This window comes from Camelus dromedarius, chromosome 3 (genome assembly GCF_036321535.1).
Source record: "Camelus dromedarius isolate mCamDro1 chromosome 3, mCamDro1.pat, whole genome shotgun sequence".
Classification (NCBI taxonomy): Eukaryota; Metazoa; Chordata; class Mammalia; order Artiodactyla; family Camelidae; genus Camelus; species Camelus dromedarius.
Window position 1 is genome coordinate 49,706,898 of NC_087438.1, and position 24,896 is coordinate 49,731,793.

At 37.5% G+C, this 24,896-nt stretch overlaps 1 protein-coding gene across 1 annotated transcript in view; it reads right to left on the reverse strand.

Annotated features, from left to right (window-relative positions):
• The window catches only part of ANKRD31 (ankyrin repeat domain 31), a 109,139-nt gene extending 99,099 nt beyond the window's left edge, over positions 1-10,040 (reverse strand). Inside the window, 2 exon segments of the mRNA XM_064481560.1 lie at positions 1,075-1,148; positions 9,738-10,040. Of these exon segments, the coding sequence (XP_064337630.1) occupies positions 1,075-1,148; positions 9,738-9,832 (169 nt within the window). The 5' untranslated portion in view covers positions 9,833-10,040.
• Positions 10,041-24,896: the final 14,856 nt, after the last annotated feature.

Here is a 24,896-nt window from a genome sequence, read left to right on the forward strand (position 1 = left end):
TAGTTGCATTTTATACACCATAAGAACACATTCTGGAGACCAATATTACACACTGTCCCTTCCAATTACACACAGGAAAAACTACTCTATGATGAAACTAACTTGCCATTGAGGTATCAGGTGAGATGATGTACGTTGAAGAGTTTGTGAACTACAGTTGACCACTGAATAACAGGGGTTTGAACTATGCAGGTCCACTTAAATGAGGATTTCTTCCTAAAAACAATACAACCAGCCCTCCATATCCTTGGGTTTTGCATCAAGATGACACCAACCACTGATCAGACTGTGTACTGTGTTTATAATCCGTGCCTCATGTAACTCATGGATGTGGGATCTGCGGATGGGAAGGGCCAACTATGGAACTTGAGAATCTGAGGATTTTGGTATACTTGAGGGCCCCTGGAACCAAACCCTTGTGGATACCCAGGGACAACTGTATACATACAAGAAGATTCTCATGATGTTTAGGAGATTTTCCTTCTAATGTACACCTATTTCAAGACATCCTCCGAAGTAAAAAATGGCCCACAAGAAGAAATCATAAAAGGAAATAACCTACTATTTAAACAGCTACTGCAGGACTGATCTTTTTTAACCGTGACAATCAGTGATATATTTTTCTAGAAGTGTTTAAATTGATCTAGAAGTAGACTCAGGAGGTATGGTGAATTTGTAGGTGAAAGGCTCTTTTTAAAAATATATACCAAGGATATCTGTATCTTAATTTTAGTCTGAAAAAAATCAGACTGGTTATTTAAAACTACTATTTACTTACACAAATAGTCAAGTTCTAGGGTTAAGCTGGAGATTTGGGGGGTGGCGGAAGAAGAGCTATTTGAGTGCCACTTTCACATCTCTGTAGCCCTCTCTAGGAGTCGTAAATATTTTCCAGAAGTTACACTCCCCATTGCTATCCTTACAGTAATAGATCTCAGGGTCTACTACAGATGCCTGTAAGAAACTAACTCTGTGAAAGTTACAGAAAAAAACTAAATGTAAAAGGAGAAGTTAAAGGAATAATAATACTTAGAAAATTAAAGAGGCAACTTAGTGAAAAGAATTATCTCTCACCTCTGCATGTTCCACTTATTCCAGGATGGAGACTGAACTCACGTCTAAGAGATGTGTCTTGATCAAAGAGCAACCTTCCAAACACCAAAAAAAGAAGGTACAGATGTTACGATGTTTTCTAAACAAAGACTAACAATTTAACTGTCAGTTTTTAATTATACCTAAATTTTGCTAAAAGTCTTAGTTACACCACTATTAGTATTTCTACATCAAAGTATTTTTTTCAGAAATGTAGCCTTTAATTTAAAACTTATCCAAGATGAAAAATAAAGACTTATTCATGCGGTCATGTTCATTTTTACAAGTATTCTGTTATTTTGGGGCATTTGGGAGTAAGGGACAAATATGACTGATGTCCATAAAAGAAGAGAGAGACACCAGGAATGCATGCACACAGAGGAAAGACCATATGAGGACACGGCAGGAAGGTGGCCACCTGCAACCAAGGAGAGCCCTCAGGAGAAAGCAATCCTGCCAGCACCTTGATCTTCGACATCCAGCCTCCAGAACTGTGAGAAAATTAATTTATGTTGGTTAAACCACCCAGTCTGTGGTATTTTTGTGACAGCCTAAGCAAACTGCTACATCACTAGTCTTCCCTAACTTCCCAAGACAGGAAATTCCAGGCTCAGCTTAGTACATCTGCTTTAAAACTGGAACCCCATCATTTCTCACGGAGCCTTGGTTCCTTTGAATAGGATATCACGTTGGAAGTCCACAATACTAATATTATCATTAGCTATGTGATTACTGAAAAAATGTTATTTTGCAATTCCTTATGTCCTTAGAATATATCACGTGGCATGTTTAGCTAAATTCTATGTTTTAAAGGCACTTAAAATAATCCCTTTTTGTACAAGTATGCTACTAATCAATACATAAATAAGTTCACTTGTTTCACCTTGCTTTTTGCTTTTTAAGAATTTTTTTCATGTTAATTTTATTATGTTTTATAATTATGTAAACCATTTACATCATTGTTGGTAGGATGTTTGGGGTTTTTCTTAATGGTACACCATTTGTCATTCCAAAGACAAATGTACAAACCAAGATCTATTTAGAGAGGTCTAGCATTCATCCCTGTCCCTTCATCCACCTGTCCTCTCCCTTCCCATTTTTAAAAATTGTATGGTTTATCCTTCCAATGTGTTTCTGGAAAGTTAAACAATACATGTGTGTGTCCTCACCTCTTCTTAGATAAGCAGTGGCATTCTACACATGCTTCCCTACTTTCTTTTTTACTTAATATATCCAGTAGACTGATTACAGGATAAAGAAAGTCCTCATTCCTTTTTATAAATTCATAGTACACCATTGTGTAGATTCTTAAATGATTTTAATAGCTTATTAAAAGATGACTGTGGAAGTAAGAAAAAAAATCTTTTAGTTAAAAATTTACAGAACTGTCTCATGTTTCCCATTCCTAATCACAAACACACATCACATAAATAAATTCACATACATTATGAAGAAAGAACAGCTTACCAAAGAAAAATTAAAGTACCATTAAGAAAAACCCCAAATATCATACCAACAAAATTAACAATGAAAAGGACTCCAGTCCTTAATCTTCCTAGCACATCCACTATGCGAGTAAATGCAAGTTCCTTCTGGGAGGAGAGTAAGTATCTTTTTTTGTCTCAATTACTACTGGCCATTACTAAGGATTGAAAATTCATTATTCAAATATGGATAATGCCATTACTGTAGTGCACTTTTCCAAGTAAAACAATCTATATATCTTACTGTCCCTAAATGTCAGGGTTATTTTACTTCTTAAAAATTTTGAGATTTTTTTTAATCTAAAAATAACACAAAAGGGGCATGGAGGAATTTTGGAAGGTAACGGGGCTGTTCTGTATCTTCACCATGATAATGGTTATTATAAATTGTATGAATTTGTCAAAACTCACAGAACTGCACAGTAAAAAGAGTAAATTTTGCTGTATGTAAAGTCTATCTAATAAAAAAAATTTTGAAGTAGCACAAAGATACTAATTTTCCATAAGTAAATTAACAAATTTAACATTATACCAATAAAAGTATCAACAAGATTTTGCTGAATTAGATAACTGATTCTAAAATTCCTGTAAAATAAATAAGAACAGCCAGGAAAAAATTTTAAATAAGAAAAATTAGGCAGTAATGACCTACAAAACATTAAAATATTTTTGGATACAAAGTGTTTTTAATATGAAACTGACATAAGATGACAGAACAATAAACAGAATAACCCCCCCCACAAATAAACTCACATAGATATGGGAATTTAGTATATTTAAAAGGTGATATCTCAAATCAGTGAGGAAAAGATACAATTCTTCAAAAAATTATACCAGGACAATGAAGGAGACATCAGGAAATAACTTAGTTGGGTCCATATTTCACACAGTACTCCAGAAAAAAAATCCACATGAATCGAAGATGTAAATGTTATAAACAAAGCAAAAAGTACTAACAGAAACCAAGGAGGGATTCTCTAACAATTGTAAAGGAAAGAAGGCCTTTCTAATTACGATACAAAAACCCAATAATTCAATTATTAAGATTACAAACACACATACTCTTTGACATAGTGCTTCTATTTTTAGAAAATAATTTCATATATGTTCTCAAACTTATGAATACTTAGAGAATATTTCTCAAAGGATAAGATCAAATATATTGGTTGCCTATAGGAAAGAAAACAGCATGGCTGAGGGAGCAGAGATGATAAGGCTTTTTACTACATATTCTTTAATACTTAAAAAAATTTTTGGACTATGTAAATACATTATCACTTCAAAAAAACCGTAGAAAATGTGGGCAATAAAGAAAAGTACAAATAAGAAGACAGAAATCTCCTGTAATTTTACTTGTATTAGGGCTTTGGTGGCATTATTTACAATAGCCAAGACATGGAAGCAACCTAAATGTCCATCAATCAATGAATGGATAAAGAAGATGTGGTATACACATATACAATGGAAAGTTCAGCAACGAAAAAGAAGGGAATCTTGCCATTTACAACAACATGGATGGACATGAGTGCAATTTACCAACTGAAATAAGTCAGACAGAGAAAGACAAATACCATGTGATATCACTTATATGTGAAATCTTAAAAACATACAAACAAATAAAAAAGCAAACTTACAGAGAATAGATTGGTGGTTTCAGGGCAGGGAGGTTTGTGGGAGGGGCAAAATGGGTAAATGAGGGTCAAAAGGTACAAACTTCCATTTATAAAATACATAAGCCTTAGGGATGTAATGTACAGCATGAAGATTATATTAATAATACTGTATTATATTTTTTAACATTGCTAAGAGAATAGATCTGAAAAGTTCTCATCACAAGAAAAAAATTATAACTATGTATGATAATGGATATTAACTAGACTAATTATAGTGACAATTTCACAATATATACACATATCAAATCATTATTTTGTACACCTGAAACTAATATAATGATACATGTCAATTATATCTCACTGAAAATCAAACAAAAAACAAACAACAAGACTTTGGTGTATTTCCCTCCAGCTTTCTTTCCATGGAGGCTTATGTGTGATGGAACCAGAAATTCTTTTATAAAGTTTGCATCAGTCTGTATAAAGTTTCATGGACTACATTTTTCACTTAACTTTATGTTTAAACATTTGCAATGTCACTAAAATTCTTCCTGAAACCATCAAACATTGATAATACTCTACCATAAGAATAAATCATAATTTATTTAAGCATTATATGTTTTAAAACATATAGATTATTTCTAATTTTCTATTACTACAAATAACTGAGATAATTTTCTCTTACATAAATCTTTAGTCATTTTTTTTTTCACTTTTTCCTTAAGAGAGGGGTGATGGCTATTTTTAATACTAAAAGAAAAATGAAGCAGTGGAGATCAGAAAAATTACTTATCCATGTTCAACCAACAAATTGACTGAAAATAAAACATTAATATCTCATTGGGTTCTTAGCCAAACTACTAAACTAATACTCCAAAAGTCACCAACTACTTCATATGGATAGCGTATTTTAACAATAAAATGTGTCACTGAAATATTAGAAAGATGAGACGCTAGAAGGTATTAACTATATAAGAGGGAGGGGGAAATTAGATGGTTAGGTTAAAAGGAAAAATTTCAGGCAAACATCTGATTGAAATTTTGAAATAATTTTTACTGCTTTGTTAAAATACAATGAAATTTTTCATGACAATTAGGGTGTTACGTTATCAAATTTTTTACAATGTCATGCTAAGGTGTTGGCTTATTAAAAAAATCTAATTAAAATATCCTTTCAGTGTAACACTTTTAAAAATAGTACTTGGCACCATTCTGTTTTAATTACTGGAGTAGCTAATATTTTGACATACATCCTGACCAAAAATGTTGCTTTCTTTAGCTAATTTAATGTGATTATTAATTCTTTGGCTATTTTTCCCTTCCCCAAGTGCATCCTTTGTAACAGGTATTTTCTAGCTAGACAACTCACATGAAGATAGTGCTAGCCTGTCTTAAGGGATAGAATTAACACCCATCAGGCAGGGTATTATGTTCAATTAGCCTTTTACTATATGCAATTAATAATGTTCAGAGGACATGATTTGACCTGAACATATACCTAAATCCATGCAACAATGAACTATCTTATAAGGTGGTTCTGTTTAAATGTACTGAACAGCATTAGTCTGAGCCATACCCCTTAATGTTATTGAGCAGTTAATATTTACCAGAGGCTGAGACAGAAAATAAGGATTGATAAAATGTTTCCAGGGCACGTGAAAGAAAAAGGAATCCTGCCTTGCAGTAAACAAATCATAAGAAAACAAGACCTTATTAGTCAGCAACTTGAATTCTTCCAGAAGGTTAGTAGCAGCACCTAGCAAGTAAAAAAAAGGACTGGATGCATTTTACAGTTTCAAGAAGGGCTAGGACCAAGTCCAGACTCTCAAAGAGTACTTTTCAGACACAGTTAACAAGTGGCATCCTCACTTTTTTACTTGCTTTATCTAATCCTAATGAGCATCAAACCCTTTCTCAGAGCTTAGCAAACAGGCCTTAATAGCTGCAAATATTTTAGGATTATTTAACTATGCAAAACTGTATGTCTTGCCTGTTGGGGATCTCTGAGCTACCAGGACCTGTGCTCCTCCTGCCAGTCGAAGTTGGGAGCTTGTGCATGAAAAACAGCCAGAATAAACTGCATACAAGTAAGTAAAGAGGAAAGGGGGAAAAAAAAAAGCAACGGCACTCAGCTCCAGCAGTGCTTAGATTCTGTATTTCCATTCCTAATTTTTAACCTTGGGCTATGAGCTCTGAAAGAATGATGTTTCTATGCAATTCCAGAGAAGCATTATAAAATGAATCAGAGCGGAACAAAAAAAGATTGGCCAGCCAAGATGGAGTAGGCCATGTATAGCCTAGTTCTTCACTCATTACAACTAAAAACTCTGGTAGAATATTTTTTAAAAGCTACCCGATTAATCTGAAAAGTAAACAATAGCAGGTAAACTGGGGACTGAAGTCTAAATCTAAATAATAACCTTGTAGTAGGTGAGTTTCACAGTTTGGGGTTTTTTGTTTTGTTTTTTGGTCTTTTTTTTTTTTTGGTCTCCAGCTTTGATCCTAGGCCTAAACCTGGAACTGCACAGTGGGCAGAGACAGCAAAAACTCCAGAAGAACCCTTCTATCTTTATCCAGAAGACTAGACAAAGGGGACCCTGAATGGCAAAAGGTATGGGGGAATCCTTGGGTTTTCTTTTGTATGTTTTCTCTCTTTAGCCTCAGAGCCATACGGCTACCAACCATGGCAGCTTAGGCACTTAAAACTCAAGAGAAAACATGTCTCTCTCCTACTAGAAAAACCATACTCCAAAGACTATGGAAAGAATCTCTTTTATTTTCTTCTCTCTCTTAACACCCTGAAGGTGGCCCCAGCTGCAGGAAACTGCTCTACAGGGAGAAGGCTAACACTGAAAGAAGTCTATCTTTCGGATCATATGAACCAACATGTGCATATGGAGAGGGAAGGGTGCATGAGAATCCTCAAGAAAAGAGAGCAGGATGGGGAAAAACCTAATTCTGCATCTGTTCCAACGTAAGTCTCAGGTTCAAGCCAGAGCTGCCCACATACAGAGAAGAAGCGTAACAAGGGCTTAGAGAACCGAACTATGATATTAACTACTATCCAAATTCCAGATTCACCCTTGATGGTAGACGAGTCAGACAGACTCAAACACAGTAAAGGCTTGAAAATTGGACTGATGTAACCACCGCCTACAGAATGCAAAACAGAACGTGCAGTCAGAACCTAATCAGAGTGACTGTCATTCAAAACAAACAAAAATCACCACCTTAGAGGATTTTAACAGGAACAAGAGTCCAAAACATAACATTCAAAATATACAGGATCTAATCCAGAATTACCCAACATGCAGAAGAATACGAAAATCTGACTAATTCTTGAGAGAAAAGATAATAGATGTCAATACCCCAGCCCCACAAGCCCAGTCAGAATTAACCAAAGACTAAAGCAGCTAATATAATCATTCTCTATGAGATAAAGGTGAACAGTCATCAAATGGATGAAAATGTTGAAATTCTCAGCAGAGACATAAAAACTATGTAAGAGAATCCGATGGAAATTTTAGGAGCTATAATATCTGAAATTTAAAATTCACTGAATGGTCTCAACAACAGAATGGAAATGACATAGGGAAGAGTAAGTGAATCTGAAGACAGAGCAGAGCAAGAGAAATTATACAGTCTGAAGAATTAAGAGAGAAAATATTGAAAAAAATTAACAGAACCTCAAGGATCTAGGAGACTATCGAAAGGTCTACCATTCAGGTCATTTAAAATCCCAGACAGAGATGAGAAAAAGATTGGTACAGAAAAACTACATGAAGAAATCATGACAAAAAAAATCTCTCAAGTTTGGTGAAAGACATAAATTTATAAATTTGAGAAAGTCTGTGAACCCCAAACAGGAAAAACACAGGGAAAAGCATGCCCAGACACATCAGAATCAAATGGCAGAAAACTGAAGATAGGGAGAAAAAAATGAAAGCAGAGAGGGAAAAAAAGATGATACGTTACACAGAAGGGAACAGTGATTTAAATGGGGAAGGAGGGGCTTGACTACAAAGGGGCAGGGCAGGACAAGGGAGGTTTTCTGGAGTCAACAGAACTGTTCTGGATCTTTAGGGTGGTGGTTGTTGTAAGACTAGATGTACTAGTTAGTCATAATGCTCCCTGTACACCATTAAGAGCAAATATTACTGTTTGTATATATAAATGAGCCAGAAATCTGGATATCACCCTTTATCGCTGCCCCTTCCTCATCCTCCCTGTCTAATCAATCACCGTCTCCTGCCTAATTTACTTCCTAAAGATTTCTCAGATTTGTCCCTTTCCCGCTATTCCCACTGTTCCTGTCTAGCTGAGCTCTCATCATCCCAGGCTGCAACTACTTTGATCCCAAAGCTAACCTCTTTGCTTTGCAAAAACTAATCCCTGCTCTAACAGTACCAACTTTAACGTGGACGCTTGTTCGAAATGCAGAATCTCGGACCCCCACCCTAGAACTCCTGAATTGGAATCCACCTTTTAACAGGATTCTGAGGTGATTTATAAGAAATTTATAACTTTTATGAAAATTTGAAAAGCCCTAGTCTAGGGCATGCGTGAGTGAATAAAAATCTGACAGTGCTGCTCCTCCACTTAATCCCTTACAACCTCCCTACCAGGACACGTGAGGGATACGAGGCCTTACATGACGTTACCCCACCTTCCTCTCCGCTCATCTCTCACCACACCCATCTCAGCACTGAACACTTCAGTAACACTCAACTGTAGATTCCAACACACAGAACACAATGCTAAGCGCCACCACCACACCTTTACCTATGCAGTTCCCTTGGCCTGAAAACCTCCTCTCCTTCATCTAACTCCTAACCCACCTTCAAGCCTCTATTCAGAAGTCAACCATAGCAAACTATGATGACCACCTAGGCTGAGGTAAGCGTCCCTCTGGGCTCCTAAACCAGCCTGGGTATACCTCCAACCCTGGACTTCCCACGTTATAACGAAATTATCTATTTACGTCTTTCCTGGCCTGTAGGTCCCTCAAAGGCAGTGGTCTCATCTCTTTTATCTTTTCCCTGGATCCAGCACAGAGAACTAGGTTATGTGTTGATGAACTAAACTACCATTTTTTCTTGATTCTTAAAAAACCATCTGTTTCCACTCTGATAGTAACCAGTCTCCCCCATCACGCATTCTTCTTACCCTGAGAGAAAGTATATTGACCAACTCGTAGCCCTGAGCTACGAGTTGCTTGAAGCAAATGCACTTGAGAAATTTACACACAAGACTTTTTTGTCTGTGCAAAAAAGCCCAGTCTAAGAAAAAAGGCTTGTTAAAAACGCCATAAAGCCACCTACTGTAAAAGCTCATTTTGCCCTAAGTTGGGGAGGGTGGGCATTTGTGGTCTTCTTTATTTACAAAGGTCTTAGCTCAAGCGAGCTGGCCCGCGAGGCCTACTCCCGCCCACAGGCAGACTGACGTTCCGCTGGTAACAACTTGCACTCGGATCTCAAGGGCCACCCACCGCCAGCGCCCAGGCTTAACGGCGGTCACTTTCTCCAAGGCCGGGCGCTAAGGGGGTCACCTTCTCCAGGGCAGCTCCTCTTCCTCCTGCTCGCTCTCCGTCACCGACCCCTCTATCACCGTCTCATCACTGTCCCAGTCCGCACCTTCCTCCATCTTCGCCACGCTCTCTTCTTATCCTCCTTCTCTAACTCCTTTCTTACCGAAAAAAATAATAATAAAAGTGAGGGGGGAAAAAAAAAAGAAAGATGCTCTGAAGCCCAGGGAAATTGGGAGTTAAGAACAAAACTCTTGGCGAGAACGGAGCCTCGCTGGGAGGCCACAGAGCGCCGCACGCCCTGCCGCGAGGGCGTCGTCGGGGAGGCGGTCCAGCGCCGCGGACTGGCCGCGCGCCGCCGGCAGGGGGAGCCGCGCGCCGCACGTCGGAGCCGCGCGCCGCGAGCCGCGCGCGGCCCCGCCCCCCCGGCTCCTTCGGCCGGAAGTGGCCTGAAGTGGTCGGCAGCGCGCGCCCGCCCGCTTTGCGCGTCCCCGCCATCTAGGGCGGGACCCGCTGCCACGGCATCCGCTTTCCGCGCTTTTCCTTCGTGGCTAGGGTGTGAGGCGACTGGAGCTGCGTCCGCCGGCATCAGAAAGGAAGCGTTGCGGCGGAAAGACCACAGGCAGAGTCCTGGCAGGGCGGGAGAGCTGGGTCACGCCCCCTGCCTCGCACCCGGGCTTGTGAGACCCAGACCCGGAAAGAACTGTCGCTCTGCCCGACGTTTCTGAAGCCAGAAATGTGACCTTAGCTCCGAAGAGTGTGTTTGAGTCCACAAAGTGCTTCCTTTCTCCTTAATCCCTCTGATACCCCTTCCCCAAGTGTCCCCTGACATAGGCAAAACAAAAATGTTAATCAGAAGTTTTTAGATCATCAACGCATCTAATTGATGTATTTTGTATTCGTATTTTTCCCTTATCAACTGTTTGTTACCCTTAAATACATATTGTGTAGGAAAAGCAGATTAAATGCTTTATTTTTTCCCTTTTTAAATTTTTATCATAACATTGGTGCCTAGCAGCCTCCAAAAGTAACCAGTTATTTTTAAATGAAATGACTGGAATTTGATTTAAATCTATCTGAAAGTTTTTAGTTCAGACTCATTCAAAATAAAGCCAAGTGAGCGCCACCTGCCAAGTGAGAGAAAGGCTCTGGAAAAGACAAACCCCTTCCACTCAGCAAGTGTTTAGTACTCAACTTGAAATCTCCAGGGTCTAAACACATATTGGGTCTTTAAATGTTTGTCAAGTAAATGGACAATTGACTCCTCAATTTACTCCTCTTTTCAGTACAGGAAGTGGCTTTGCCATGCTTATTTTACTATATAGATCATATTTAAGCCACTGCTGTTTAAAACACGTGGTTAGTGGTTGTCTTTTAAACTTATTTGAAGCTGGAGAGGGTGTGGAGGAAAGAAAACCCTCCTACACTGTTGGTAGGAATGTAGATCGGTGTAGCCACTATGGAAAACAGTATAGAGGTTCCTCAAAAAACTGAAAATAGAATTACCATATGATCCAGCAATGCCACTGCTGGGCATATATTCAAAAAAGACGAAAACCCGAATTTGAAAAGATACATGCACCCCAATGTTCATAGCGGCACTATTTGCAATAGCCAAGATGTGGGAGTAACCTAAGTGTCCATCAACAGATAAATGGATAAAGATGTGATATATATATATATATATATATATATATATATATATATATATATATATATATATATATATATATAATAAATACGTATATGGATTGTTACTCAGCCATAAAAACAAAGGAAATATTGCCATTTGCAGCACCATGGATGGACCTAGAAAATACACTAAATGAAGTCAGACAGAGAAACAAATATTATATGATATCGCTTATATGTGGAAACTAAAAAATGATACAAATTAATTTATTTACAAAACAGAAACAGACTCACAGACATAGAAAACAAAGTTATCATTACCAAAGGGGAAAGGTGGGGATTAGGAGTATGGGATTAACAGATATACACTATGATATATAAAATAGATAAACAACAAGGATTTACTAATATAATGCAGGGAACTGTATTCAATATCTTGTAATAACCTATAATGGAAAAGAATCTGAAATATATATATATACATATATATATATAACTGAATCATTTTGCTATGTGAAACTAACACAATATTGTAAACCAACTATACTTCAATAAAAATAAAATAAAATTAGTTAATATACAATAAAAATTAAAAATAAACTTAATTGAATATTTTTCAACTCTGTAAACAGTAGGCAGGAGAGTAATAAATATGCAAAGAACTAGACTTTGTTTTTTTAACCCCTTGTCACCTACATCCTCCATGCTTAAAACAGTCCTAAACTCCTAGGTAAAAGGCTGATGGGAAATTTTACACTGAATAGATCAGGCTGACAACATTTATATCCAGTGATAACCTTAACATCACTAAAAGTGAGACAACCAAATATTATGTTCCTCCTGGCATGATACAATAGGAATAAATGGCACTATCTATGAATTATTCCATGCCCCCCAACAAGTTAAAAACCTGAATCTAATCAAGCTTCTAGATCTGTCAGTTATTTATATGGCAGGGGAAGGTGGGGAGGGAGAAGAGAAATATGTTAACACCAGGAAGATGAAACTGACCAAATCTACAATGTGGAAATTCAGTAGGACAAATGACCTGGTTTCTTTCAACAATTATATATCATGGGATAAAAAAGAGGGAATGGAAACTCTTGGATTTAAAGAGACCCTAAGAATAGGGAAAAAAATTCAAGTACTTAAAAGGAAAATGGATTGTTTGTTAATATAAATACTAATACATAATGAGTTAGCCAGAAAACCTTGAAAAGAGCATTATGTTTTTTTAAACCAACAATTTTTTTAAACAATTAAATAACACAAGGCAGAATAAAATCAGATTATATCAAAATTTGAATCTTTGAGGAATAATATTGTGTAGTAAATGTATAAAATGAAACCAAGTAATCCTTCAGAACTATAATTAAATTTTCATTGCTTGATTCCATTTAGGCTGTATGTCTTTCAAGGCAAAGTCCTATTTGAGAATTCTTTACTCATTTTAAAGGTGAATTAAAAGTAGAATGCCAGCTTTGCCACCTCAGATTTTCATTAGGAAGGAAAATGCCAAAGTCATATCCAAAAACATGAATACCATTCTGTGAATGCTCCTGAGGTTCAGTGCCTTGAATCCCTTACTGGCCTTGCCTTCTAATGGACGAGGCAGACGATAAGCAAGTACATGAATAAATGAGATAATTGTGCAGGGAGTGATGTGTGCCTGAAAGCAATAAATGGGTTTCTGATTAGAGAACATGGCCAGAGATCGCCTCTCTGAAGAGGTGACATTTGACCTATGACCTAAAGCATGAACATAAATAAATGCAAAGGCTCTGAGACATCCGAGAAGAACAGGAAGGAGGCTTGTGCGCCTGGAGCCGGGGAGTCAGAGGACAGCAGTATGAAATGAGTCTTGAACAAAGCAGGAAGTAGAGTATGTACATATATATGTATATAAGGTGTAATGCACTGAGACTGTGGATTTTCAAAAAGAAGTCTCAGTATTTTGTGGCTACACAATATATTTTGTTTTCATAATTAAAATTTTTTCCTGCCTGTAGCTTTTTATCATTTACATCCTATCCAGGTTAACTTAGATCCCAGAACTGTGAGAAATGAGACTTTCATGGAAGACTTGATTGGTCACAAATGTAACACAATGGCTCAAAAGAAAAAAAGACCCACCACATGTAGAACTGAACGTGCATGTCATTATATGCAAACTATCCCTTAATGGAGAGAAGCAATAAAAAACAGAGTATGCTGTTCTTAAAATAGCAGAGTCAGGTAGTGGCTTGATATGCTTGATATCCTCTCATTTCCTCAATTCCCCTAAATAACTCCAAATAAATATACACTGTAAGATAAAGGTATGAATTTGCTGTGCAGCTAAACAGCTAAATGACAACTGTGTTTGCTATTCAAACGCAACCTTGGTTGTAGTCGTAGCCCTTACTTCAAAAAGATGATCATGCTGAAGCCTTTCTTATTTGAAATTCCAGAGCTGTCACTGTTCAGCTCTTTGCTTTATTCTGTAAAGAGTGTACCATGGGAAGTTATACAGATCTATGTATTTATCTGTACTTCATTCTTCTTAATGACAACACAGTTTTCCACTGCATAATCCCCTACTGATGGACATTTAGGTTGTTTCCAACTTTTTTAAATGACAGTTGGTGCAAGTATATTAGTAACAGGAGTAAATTCCTGTAAGTGGAAAGGCTATCTCTAAGGGTTTGGTATGTATATGTGAAACATTTTGAGAGATATTATAAACTACTCTCCAAAAAAGATGGTACTACTTTCTCTCCAAGTGTGTATGAGAACATCAGTTTCCTCCCTTATCCTTGCTAGTACTGAGCATTATCAATCTTTTTTATCATCTTTGCCAACCTGACAGACAACACAAACAAAGCTTTCATTGCCTATTTAAATGCATATTTCCCTAATTTTGAGTTAGGTTAAGCATCTTTTAAAATCTGATGTTTTTACTATTAATTACTACAAAGAGGAGATGTGCAAAGGAAGAGAGATGTGTAGAATTACAGGCTTCTTAGCATCTGAGCCGTTAATGAGCGTTATTTGCTTGGACAAGCAGACAAGGAGGAATCTTTCAAACTTACCAAAACTAGTTGACAAAATCAGTGTCATTTTCACCAGGGTTGCCTGAGTTTCTAATTCTTTGACACCCTATCATGGCCTTGTCTGTTACATTGATTGCCAATTTTTTTATACCAACATTATACTGTGTTTATAGGGGGGAATAATTTTAAGAATCTGTACAAAGCCCTGATAATCATGTTTAACATCTATATTCCAATATTGTTGCTTTTTTTCCTGTCATCATAAATTATAAAATGTTGCAATGATCATCTGAGACAGATGATCAGTGTATAGCTGTTGCTCCTTAACTAGGACATTTTGTATTTTTCCTTCTAAAGAAATATATTATTCATGGTCTAATAGAGCTAAACAATGAATAATTATAATAGTAGAAATCACACAGAATAACAATATCTTGGGCATTCTGGAGCAGTGGGATAGGGAGGGTTGTTATAATTTACCACTAGGCATGTCTAGTCCTCTGATTCTCATTTTTAAAATACCGAGGGTTTTTTGCAGTCATCTTCTGCTGATTTATGAGCTTCATTATAATATCTTTTTGTCAATTACTAGAATAACAGATGTTATTAGTTATTCTTCAGAGGCTTTTCATCATGAAATATTAATTACATATTAGGCTACTATCTTAAATTTCATAGTATTGTTAACTTTTTGAAGTGTTTTTGTATCTGTTTTATGTATGCCATTTCAAAATAAAATCGAGCTTCTATCTTAAATTCAACACTAAGAAGAGACAGCCTATAGGAGTTGTGGTCAGCATATTCCTACACAACTGAATCAACCATAATGATGACTAAAAAACACATTTAGGTACTGAACCAACATCGAATCCTGTGTAAACCTGTCTTTGCATTTTCCCTCATTTCGCAGTTTTTGAGAAAGGGTCTCATGTGTCCTGATTTTTCTGATTACATATATATTCTGATTCTTTTTTTTTTTTTTTTTTTGGTGGGGGGAGGTAATTAGGTTTATTTATCTATTTATCTTCATGGAGGTACTGGGGATTGAACCCAGGACCTCATGCATGCTAGGCAAGTGCTCTACCACTGAGCTATATATACCCTTCCCCTATTCTGATTCATTTTTAATTTCACAAAACAGTTCTAATTTGTGCTAAACACCATGTGAATTGTTTGGGTTAATGGACAGCAACATTTAAAGAAATCCAAATCTGAGAAAATGAATGCTCTTTTTGGAAAATGTATAATACTTTTCATAGAGTATTTGGTGAAATACTTTGTATACCTTTATTTTGGGGGGAATATTACTTAGGTGAAAAGTGGATTTACTCTCCTAATGTTCATGTTATTTTGGACCCACTCATTTGTGGTAAAACTCAAAATAAAGGGATAAGTGAAAAAAGAAAATTCAGGATAGTGATTACCTTTCCAGGAGAGGCATGTGAATGGTACGGGGAAAAGTTCATAGGAAACTAAAAAGAATTGGTAATGTCCCATGTCCTGAGTTGTGTAGTATATTGCAGGTGTCTATTTTGTTATTATACTTCATAGCTTCCACAGGATGTGTGTATTCTCTCTCTATATATATACACATAGACACACATACACACACACACACCCTATACCATATATAATGTGTTATAATCAAACAAAAAAGTATATATGTATATACATGCTCAATATATATAACTAAACAAAAAGTATATATATATATACACACACATATATAATATGTACACAATATTTTATAGTTAAATAAAAAAGTATAGGAAAAAACAGGAAGGGAAAGAAATGTGTTAAAATGTTAACAGATAGTCACTCTGAGTGGCAGAGTTCTGGATAATTATTTTCTCCATTATAATTGTCCACATTTTCCTAATTGCTTAAATTGTACTATAATACTTTAATAACCAGAAAACAGTAATTTTTACAATATTAAAATTTTTATTAGGATGTCTAGAATGTTTGTACTGTTTTTTGAAACCTGCTTTGAAACTTCAGTCAAGTTTCAGGTGCCCTGGGAGGGATGATCTTTAAAGATTTAACATTGCTATTTAGTTGACAAATGTCAAAATGCTAATACACAAGTTTCAACTATGCCAATATTGCCTTTAAAGAGTCAGCCTTTAGTCAGTTTTACTTCCTTCCTATCTTTCGAAGATATGCTTCCTGTCTCTGTGGTTAGGCTTTTGTCCTCACTATTTCTGACAGCTCTAAGGTTCCCTTGAGCTCTAATTCAGTAACTCAGAAGCCTAGATGAAAAATGAAGACTGCATTTCCCTCAGCCTTTTAGCAACATCTAGTGGGTGTTTAAAGACAAGACAAGGCAGACATTTTCCTACATAATTTGAAGAGCAGCAGGTTTGATGGCAAATCTGACTTACCAAAAAAATGTTATATCTTCAAGACAAATATAATCTCTCCTGTGATTAAATAACCTTATATACAAGGGTGTGGATGTTAACACTTAAGATAAAATATAGCTGACATTTTCTCATCTCACCTGCTGTGAACTTAAATAACATTTGTTACTACATTACATAATTGGCATTATCATAAAGAACCACGTGAGAGGTCCTAAGCAAGAGTACCAGAGCAGTGTTCAAGACCTCCAAAAGCAGAAGAAGGAAGAACTTGTGTAGAATAGCATCTGTAAGGAACAGAAGTCTCCAGGAATATAAGCAGAGAGGAAGAGAGAACAGGAGGGAAGGGGGAGGGAGGGAACACAAGAAGAGAAAAGTAAAGCAAGGTCATGGAACTGGAACGTTTACAGAATCCAGATTTATCCAAAGGTAACTGCAGTCCAGTCATTGTTCTCTTAACTAAGTGGTAGCCCTCAAGCCTGTTTGAGGTACCTGCTCCTCCAAAGTTTTTGCCATTTTTCCCTTTAACTTGATGTCACTTTCACTAGAAGCTCAGGACCTAGGTAGGTGAGGGATGGTAGCTGATGAGTGAGAAAGAAAAGCTCCCAACTTCAGTATTTAGATGTAGATGAAGAAAGCATGGTTGCAACTCCTCTGATCCTCACCAAAACTTGAGTCTTAACAAAGGCAGCTCTCGCCCTAGAAAGCTAGGAACACAATCCTAAAAATAACTTGCATTCTGATCTTTGCAATGTAAGAGAACATTCTCTCCACGTTAGCCAGTAACAGGAAGGAGTGACCTGAGGTCAGGCACCCTGGGACCTTCAGCCTCATTATTTTTTAACTCTATTACCTTAGAAACTTTCTCTAATCTCTCTCTGCCTTAACTTCTCTAGCTGCAAATTAGATAGAGATTAATTTCATCCCTGCAGTTTTCACAGACATTTCTCCATAATTATCAACAATTATTTATGAAAATGCTTTCACTCATAGGAAAAAACTCCACAAAGCCTAGATAATAGTGTTAGCATTCCTATGTACACCTAAGAAAACTGCCTATGGTTATCAACATGTGGTGTTGGGCACAATTCCACACAAGTTACAGAAACTAGTTCTATAATCTGGGACCATTTTTGTCCTAATTTGGCTTGTTAGAGAGGGAAATAGAAGCATTATTGAGGAATTCTTGAGGCAGTATGGTGGGAAGGCAACAAATGTGAGGTTCAGGAAAGAGAAAACTTGTCCAGTATGGAAAACAGTATGGAAATTCCTCACAAAACTAAAAATAGATTTACCATTTGATCCAGCAATCCCACTCCTGGGCATATATCTGGAGGAAACTATAATTGGAAAAGATACATGCAGCCCAATGTTCGCAGCAGCACTATTTACAATAGCCAAGGCATGGAAGCAAACTAAATGCCCATCGACAGATGATTGACAAAATTGTGGTATATGTATACGGTGGAATACTACTCAGCCATAAAAAATAAAACAATGCCATTTGCAGCAACATGGATGGACCTGGAGATTGTCATTCTAAGTGAAGTAAGCCAGAAAGAGAAAGAAAAATACCATATTATAGTGCAATCTAAAAAAAATCACACCAATGAACTTATTTACAAAACAGAAACAGACTCACAGACATAGAAAACAAACTTATGATTACCAGGGGGGAAAGGGGAGGGTAGAGGGATAAATTGGAAATTTGGGACTTGCAGATATTAACTACTATATATAAAATAGATATGTTTATACTGTATAGCACAGGGAATTATATTCAGTATCTTGTAATAGACTGTAATGAAAAAGAACATGAAAATATATATGTATAACTGAATCACTATGCTATGCATCAGAAATTAACCCAACATTGTAAACCGAGTACAGTAAAACAAAATATGGTGTATATACACAAAAGAATATTACTCAGCCATAAAAAAGAATGAAATATTGCCATTTGCAGCAACATGGATGGACCTAGAGATTATCATACTAAGTTAGGGACAAACAAATATCACATGATATCACTTATATGTGGCATCTTTAAAAAATGATACAAATGAACTTATTTACAAAACAGAAACAGACTCATAGACATAGAAAACAAACATATGGTTACAAAGGGGAAAGTGGGGTAGATAATTAGGAATTTGGGATTAACAGACAGTACTACGAATAAAATTGATAAACAACAAGGACCTACTGTATAGCACAGGAAACAATATTCAATATTCTGTATAATGGAAAAGAATCTGAAAAAGAATATATATATATTTATATATCTGATATATACATAACTGAATCACTTTACTGTACACCAGAAACATTGTAAATCAACTATACTTCAATAAAAATTTTTTAATTTAAAAAATAGCATGAACATAAAAAAAAAAAGACATACAGATAGTGTAACATAATAAAGAACATCCAGGTGAAAGCAGCAGTGGCAGTAGCACAGTGTTTGGATCTCTACAGATTCCTACATAAAAACAGAGAAATTAGGGGGCAAAACCAAAAACCCACGGACAACATTTATACCACCACCGTTTGTCAAGGTCTCTCCCTGGACCTGAAAAATACAGACGCATGGAGATAAACACCAACGGCCACCAGAGCTGTGTGGTACCTGGGCCTGAGCAGGAGGAAGCAATCCCAGGCCTGCCTGACCTGAGAACAGGAGAGCCCCAAGCAGCCAACAGACAGTCCCGGGGAAGCGTGGAGCACCCATTTCAGAACAGCTGCTAAGACTGAGAAGGGTGTTGTCCAGCACGTGGAGGGTGAGTAAAGGGGTTCTTGGTAAAGTATGAAAAGGGCTCAAGCAGCCTGGTCTGTGTGAACTTGGAAAGACAACCAGGCAAAGCTGCCTCTCAAGACAAAATCCCATACGGAGGAGCAACTGCTAAAAGTAGGATAGAAAAGAATAGAGACACAGTGTGCCTTTCATAATATAAGAATATTGTTTGGAGATGACTGGATAAAGAAGATGTGGCCTATTTATACAATGAGATACTATTCAGCCATACAAACAACAACATAAATAACACCATTTGCAGCAACATGGATGTCCCTGGAGAACGTCATTCTAAGTGAAGTGAGCCAAAAAGAGAAAGAAAAATTCCATATGAGATCACTCATATGTGGAATCTAAAAAAAAAAAAAAAACATAAATACAAAACAGAAACAGACTCATAGACATAGAATACAACCTTGTGGTTGCCAAGGGGGTAGGGGGTGGGAAGGGGCAGACTGGGAGTTCAAAATTTGTAGATACTGACAGGCATATGCAGAATAGATAAACAAGATTATGCTGTACAGCACAGGGAAATATATACAAGATCTTGTGGTAGCTCACAGTGAAAAAAAATGTGACAATGAATGTATGTTCATGTATAACTGAAAAATTGTGCTCTACACTGGAATTTGACACAACATTGTAAAATGTCTATAACTCAATAAATAAATGTTAAAAAAATACTGTTTTTGTAAAGTGTACTGTTTCCATTTTTTCTGTGTGTGTATTACTATGATGTAAAGTGTTTTTTTAACAGTTGGTCTCAGGCAGAAAGTTTGAAAACCATGTTGCAATAGCTGTCTCAAGTCATCCTAACGCTGACCCTTCTTACTCTGCCTTTTGAATCACGTTCCTAAAACTCTTCTGTGGTCTTTTGGCTTATCTACCTATAGACCTTTAGGCCTGCATTTCTCTGAGGTCCATTGATCCTGTTCAACAAAATCACCTGGGGTACATTTTGAAAAATGCAATTACCAAATAAGAATGTTAAGCGGGCTATTTTCTGGCTTCCTAAATGTAGTCTGGGGTACTGTAGGTTTAAAATGGATCTTAGTCAAGCCAAACACATCAGGAGCCTTTTTGTTTCAAGTAATAACTCCTGATGGCAATGGCGATTCAATGTCTATATGTTCTGGCTTAGATCTACTTGTAGACACCATGACATATACCCCACAATCAAGTGCCCCAACTCTGGAATAAATAGAAGTTTAAGGAACCAACCCAGAAATGCCAAGAAGCTTTTTGATATGTTGGTCAAGAAAAGATGTAGAGAACAGTGAACAATCCCATCCTGGGACAAAGAGAAAAGAGACCTTCTCCCTCTCCCTCCTGTGTACACAACACACAAATGAATGTAATTTTGAGTCTTTGAGCAGAGGGTGAAGGTGGGAGATGGTAATTTTCTGGAGCCCTTTCATGGGGTTCCTGGTGCCTCGTACCACTGCAGCTTACACAACCCACCTCCCTCATAAAACACATCTTAAGTTTTTCACTTAAAAATGTATAGTTAGCTCTCATGTGTCGACCAATAAGACCTAATTACCCAGAAGAAGGGCTCAACAATTTGTATTTCCAGTAAGCAGCCCATGTGATTTTGTAGGAAATTCTAACCTAAATATGGACAAGCTGCTGAGGAGAATAAGTATTTATTTTCCAAAATTTCAACATTTATTCAGGTCAAAGTGAAGCCAGGTGTCCAAGCTGCCGTTGCACCATTCATTTGTACAGTTTGTGTGAAGTTTACAGGTCAAATTGATTGCACAGTAAAGGAACTGGCTGTGAGAGGTCTGTTTGCATTTGTGCTTTTACTTGGTGCCAGCTGGTGATGAAATCCACCTTCTCCAAGCTACATCAACTACAAGCGTAATTTCAAATAGGAGTCCTCTGCTCAGCTTCCCTGGCTAAATTGGGTGACTGACCTCCTCCATTAACTCATATCCCTTTCAAAAAGTCCAGGAGGTCCTCGTGGGTGGATCACTGTTCTCTTTATCTGCCTGTGCTGTTGGTTAAAGGATTTGAAGTTGTTATTTGCCATTGCCTGCCTCTGCGTGGTTCCACTCCAGGTCTCAAAGGTCTTCTCAGGCTCCTGGAGTTGACTGCACAGAATTCCCCAATCACAGCTGGCATATTGTCTTGAGATAGGCCCCTGGGACCCAGGACCTGGGACCCCAGGCTGCAATGCTAGCACCCGGACAAAACATCTCCTCGAGCAACAAAATACAAAGAAACTCTAAGGAACTAAAAATAACTGTGTGCATGCCCAGCTGGAGCAAGTTACCAACAAGATACTAAAAGACCAAGCACCCAACTGCCACTTCGGAGGTGTGGGGAGCAGAAGCAGAGTACTACACATGATCCCTGCACACAGCACCATCAAGCGGGTGGACAGACCACCTAAGCCACCCCTCCAGCTCAACCCCTGGGCCCACTCCGACCTTCATCCCATTTAAGGGGGTGAGCAAGGGAACCTGTTATTTGTTTTCTCTGCCTCATGCCCAACAAAGCCTTGCCTGAATTTCTCACCTGGCCTCTTCTCAATTTCTATTGATTAAGGAGACCAAAAACCCTGGGCAGTAACACTCTGTCCTCAATACATAATCCTATTTATATTTCATAGATCCCAGAGTGGCACTGAGGTTAAAGTATACAGATTTTTTTTTTTTTTTTTTTTTTTGCTTTTTTGCTTTTCTTCAAGTCCTTGGACAAGGTAAGGTCATTGCATATCCTGCTGACTTCAGAATTATCCCTTCCCAAGAGGCCTAGTCCTTTCAGACCAAACTTTGGTGCCCTAACTCCTTATGCTAAGGATGTTTTTTCCCAGGAATTTCTGCTGTTTTCAAGATCTGCCCTCTGCTCCACTACAATGAGACTTGTTTGAACCTGCAGGGTAAATGTAGTTTATGCTCCCTGTCTGGGGCTACCACTGTATGGAATATTCTGAACAAGTTAGAAAGCAAAGAGTTGAAGTTTAGTTTGTCTGAAAGCTGTCAAATGGCTAGACTGTAGAACATTCAGAGATATTTTTCCAAATGTTCTAAGATACAGTAAACAGCCATCATCATTTACTGAGCGATGACATGCCAATTACTATGCATACATTCAACTTTACAACACCCTCTGTGATAAATCATCTGATATTACAAGTGAAGAAAGGGACTCAGAGAAGTCTAGCAAATGGCCTCCAGTCATGGAGATAATAAGTGGGGGAGGAGAGGTTGGCAGGAGGGCACTAGGTTTGCTCCCAGGTCCAGGTCCAAGTCTATGCTCTTTTAAGCTTGGCACTGCCAGATCAAGACATTTTAAAGTGAAAGAGATCAAATCAGTTGAGACCCCAGTAGATCAGATTGTACTTTACCATGTTGTTTGAGGAAACGCAGTTATTCAAACACAAATAAAACAGGCAGATTACTCAAAGTGAAATTGAAGACACAGATATTTCCCAATGCTTAATTCTTATCAGTTCAGTGAAATCACAGACCTTGATACTGCAGAGCTATTTGGTGGAAATTAAGCTACCATTTCTGAAAACCCAGAATTCAGATATTGATGAGTACAAATCATGATTTAAGTTTCTGGAACTGTGGAGTTTAGACTTTCCCAACAGTTTCAATTGATATGAAATCAAATTGTGTTACATGAGAAGGTGCAGCTTTCTTGGAATGATGAGCATTGGTATATAATCAGTAAACTATCTTGAAATGCCATGCTTTTGCAGGCTTCAGTACAAAAGGTAATGTTCGGGTCCATCTAACAGTGAAAGAACATTCTCTTTTTATAAAACTGCTAATCTAAAGGCTGGGATACACTTCTTTGAAAACTATTTACAGTACTGAGAATTGAGTAAATCAAAATTAAGAGGAGGTCTGAATTAAAAGACAAATGACCATAAATACAAAACAGAAACAGACTCATAGACATAGAATACAAACCTGTGGTTGCCAGGAGAGGAGGGGGTGGGAAGGGACAGACTGGGAGTTCGAAATTTGTAGATACTGACACATATATATAGAATAGATGAACAAGATTATACTGTATAGCACAGGGAAATATATACAAGATCTTGTGGTAGTTCACAGTGAAAAAGAATGCAACAATGAATATATGTATGTTCATGTATAACTGAAAAATTGTGCTCTAAGCTGGAAATTGACACAACATTGTAAACTGACTATAACTCAATAAAACAAAATTAAAAGTTAAAAAAAAGAGGAGTTCCAAATTAATAGAATCCAAGGTTCTGATGAACCTTGAAATATCATGTGGCAAGATGTTGGAGGGAATGGAATATGCCACCCCAAAATATTCCATATTGGCATAAGGATTATTTTGATCTGAAGACAATTGAGAAGAAGGAAATACAAGAGAAGCTCTCTGCTCTCCCTCATTTGCGTAAAAGCAGAACATAAATTTGCAAAGGTGTCTCCCCTTTCCTCTTGAAAAGGAAAAACTCTCATGTTTCTTTATACTTTCAGTACATTCTGACACCAGATGTTTGGGGGATTTTCCCACCAAGAAATTCTCAGGCACCAGCTGGGTGTCCTACAGTTTAACTCAATTCTGACAATATCTACCTAGAGAGAGCATTGAATCCCACAAGTTGAGGGCTCAGTCCCATCCACTTCAGATGCCAGCACAAGTCAGGTTGTCATCTGTGCTTTTGACTGATAAGATACAAAGCAGAGGTTCCCCTACCCCCACCCTGGCTTTGATCACATGCTAGTATGGCTCACAGAACTGGGGAAAACAGTCTACTTTACTAGATTACTTGCTTATTATAAAATAATACAACTCAGGAATAGGCAGGGGGAAGAGATGCACAGGGCAGGTTATGTGGGAAGGAGCTGAGCTTCCAAGCCCCGTCCAGGCACCCTCCCAGCACCCCCATGTATTCACCAACCTCATCATTCAGGATTTTTATGAAAGTTTCATTACACAGGCACCATTGATTGAATCACTGGCAATTAGTGATTGGTTCAGCTCCCAGCCCCACTCCCCTCCCTGTAGGTCAGGGGATGGGGCTGAAAGTTCCAACTTCCACCTGGTTAGTTTCCCCTAGTAATCATCTCCCATCCTGTGGTTATCCAGAGGCTTTCCAAAAGTCACCTTATTAACATAAACTCAAGTGTAGTTGAAGGGACTTATGAATAATAAGACAGTTTCACCTTCGTCACTCTGGAACTATTTAATGGTAAAAGACCAAACATTATAGCAAAAATGCTCCCATTGCTCTAATAACTTACAAAATTACAAGGATTTGGGGAGCTGTGAGCCAGAAACTGTGGCCAAAGACCAAAATATATATTTTTCAGTATATCACAGTACCACACCTTTCTACCAGAAAGAACAGAAGTTACTCACCAGA